Here is a 3184-nt window from a genome sequence, read left to right on the forward strand (position 1 = left end):
GACAAGTTGCACAGAAGAGAAATTTCAACATTGTAGTTTCTCAGTTTGCTGCCGCCATTAGTGAATCTGGCTATCACGAGTCGCAAATTTTCTTTCCGGTTAGTGTTGAATGTTGCTGTTCTGTTGCAAGCTTCAGAGTGACGTGAGTGTGACGTCATCCTTTGAACTTTTCATTTTGGTCAGGTCTTTGTTGTAGAAGTCAGTGTCACGTATATTCAGATACAGCAGTTGACACAAACAGTTATTGGAGAGAGGCCGTAAGGGTAATGTATATTGGGTGTTATTACGCTGGAATAGCACGTGGTGCAACACACCAAAGTTGGGATTGAGTGATAAGAAATACCGTTTTTTACAGAATTGCTATCTTTGGTCATACGTAGTAAAAAAAACACTATGGGTACGGGAACGTCATTAGGAATTATCGGAGCCATTTGTTGGTGTCTTGGGACTGGAGCTTACGTAGCGTCCATGGTAACAGTACAGTGGAAAACAGTGGATCTGCTTTCTGTTCATTATAACCTATTTCAGCGATGTATTGGATCCTTCTGCAGTGACATAAGTATGTATACTTAATTCACCTTGTATAGGCTACATACATTTTTTTACAGCGCTTTTTCATGTATAGGTTTACAACCTGTGTTGGAAATAAAAACTGCCTGGCAGTGAATACATACTTAGCTACAACTTATTCTTCCGTTTTAATAAAACCTTTATAATACAACTGCACCATATTCGAATTATTGGCTCAATTTCATTTTCTGAAAGCGCGTGTGCATTTAGGCTGGAATCCGGATGATGTTGGGATAGAAATTTTTATCCCACGCATTCTTATGCTTGTCGGCGCTGCCATGGTTGTCGTGGGAACTCTAATCGGGATTGTGGGATATCTCTGCAATGCAAAAAGTTGTACGGTTGTCTCTGAGGGTGTACTGATTATATGTGGAGGTACGTGGACAGTCACGTGATTTAGTTTTGTTTCCGGGAGCGTGCTTAACTCAGTACGCTGAAACATTTTTGTTGCCACTATCTTTGAGGTATTATGTTGTGGTGAGGTGGGGTGTTATAATTTTCCTTGCGAAAGAATTACGCTGTGGATATATCATAAAGTTATTAAGGTATGTATAAAAACAAATGCACAAAATCCCAATCAGGAAAAAATTCTGATGCATAGCACATCTGATAAATGAGTTCAATATGCGACATTGTTTTTGCAGGTGTTGTGATTTGTGCGGCTTGTGCTGTTTTCACGGGACTTACAGTCAACGACTTTGGATCATTCGACTACTCCTTTTACCTTGGATGGGCTTCTGGTGGCCTTTACCTACTATCTGGCTGTTTTATTTGCTGTTCGGCGCAAAATACTTCGTAAACTGCCAATTTTGTTTGCTTTAATTTACAGTGCGTGTAGATGTGGACGAGTGGTTGAAAATATGGTTGAATCATTTCGATAGAGCTGTATAGCCTACATAGTTGGCAAGTTAATTTGCAGCAATCGAAAACAACTTGACGTTGACATAAATATTATCCCAAGTACTGCTGCCTTTTTAACCAAACGTCGTTTTTAATACGTTAATATTGGACAAGTATACTTACGACTTTTCAGCAGCATATGTTGTTTTTTTATGTTTTATTCTTCCCCTTGCTTTTGATACTTCCGTCATTGTTACTGATAAATTACTGACGTGCTGCGTTCTATAAAAGTTAACAATATACAATTTAATATAATATGCGCCACTAATAATGCCTCTGCTTTAAGATCTTCAAGGAGAGGCTTTTAGTTACCATGGATTTTGGAAGTGGTCTTAGATGTTAGGTTATTGCGTTTACAGCAATTATAATTTTTTGTTCAGTGCTCTTTTTGTGTTTACACTTCACAATTGTAAAGTGCAATTAAAATGCAAAACGCCAACAATGTTTGTGACCTATTTGCTATAGAATCTTGTATTCATTGTCTGTGAATGCTAAAATAAAACTTAATACAACGAACGCAATCACCAGCTGTCTGTGCTGCGTCTTGGCAACTACGTTTACTGTATCGTGGCGCAATTTATCGAAAACGTTTTGGCAACGCCCTGTATTTGCATGCACAATTTTCTGACATTTCATGGACGCTGGTCCACGTTTAACACCGCAATTTGTAAGTGTCGATGCGAACAGTCAACACAATACGAATTTGTAAATGCAAGTTTCAAAAGTCAATTTGAACGAAAAAATAACAATATTTTTTCCACTATTGTGGGCAAAGTTTGCTTCTGGGGGTATCTAATAACTGCAAAATACAAAAACAATTACAAACCGCGTTTTGGACCTTTGGTAAATATCGCTAAATTGACAACCAAGACATCTTGAAAATCACAACAAAGCGAATTGTAATGTGACGTCATAATGAATTCCCACTTTTTCTTTTTGGCGAGTAAAGCTGTTCAACTATTCAACGACAGTTTAACAATTATAATAAATCACCTTTCATAACCAACAATGTACTGTAGAACAATGAAAACACGTATGTGGACTTTAAAATTATCAGACCTTTACCGTTGGGCCTTTTACTCAAGAAGGGCACGTAATATTCACATGTAAGAATGTAAAAGATAAGATCTGGTCGGAGATTGTGACACACACATACTTGCGCTACAAGGAATTACAGTTGAGAAATGGGTTTCATAAAACCGTTGTTTGCAGCAGGATTGGTGGTATGGGCATTCGCGGCAGCGGCTTATGTTGCTTCGATGGTGACCGTGTCATGGAAACTAAATCTTGGATCAAACGGAGTAGATTCCAGTTACAACCTGTTTAAACGATGTCAATGCATAAATGCAAGTCAGAATAAGTGCAACGACTTCGGTAAGATTCTCGCTCGAACCATCTGAATTTCTTTAGAATATGCATATAGAAATATATTAAACGTAACACCGCTTTTTTGTGTACAGACTGACTACGTTTTATTGTATGACGGAAATTGTGTTTTTTTTTCCAAAATCCCGCCATATGTACATATATATCACGTGTAATAAGTAAACATTATAGGTGCAAAAGCCCTGAACGAAACAGACGACTATTTAAAATGTTAATGTGATGATTACTCATAGGTTGGGATCCAAAAGGTGTGCCTTTGGAAATTCTGTTGACAAGAATAATTATGATTGTTGCTGCGCCTCTGATTCTTCTTGCAACCTTGGTTGGT

The 3184-nt window shown here is 37.8% G+C and overlaps 1 protein-coding gene across 1 annotated transcript; it reads left to right on the plus strand.

Annotated features, from left to right (window-relative positions):
- Positions 1-389: 389 nt before the first annotated feature.
- Positions 390-1917, plus strand: LOC145912228 (lens fiber membrane intrinsic protein-like). The gene is made up of 3 exons (XM_082999641.1): positions 390-559; positions 781-945; positions 1215-1917. Exons 1-3 carry the CDS (start codon positions 394-396, stop codon positions 1367-1369), a joined length of 486 nt encoding a protein of 161 aa, XP_082855767.1. The 5' UTR covers positions 390-393; the 3' UTR covers positions 1370-1917.
- Positions 1918-3184: the final 1267 nt, after the last annotated feature.

Source organism: Ascidia mentula, chromosome 8 (assembly GCF_947561715.1).
Source record: "Ascidia mentula chromosome 8, kaAscMent1.1, whole genome shotgun sequence".
In the NCBI taxonomy this organism is placed as follows: Eukaryota; Metazoa; Chordata; class Ascidiacea; order Phlebobranchia; family Ascidiidae; genus Ascidia; species Ascidia mentula.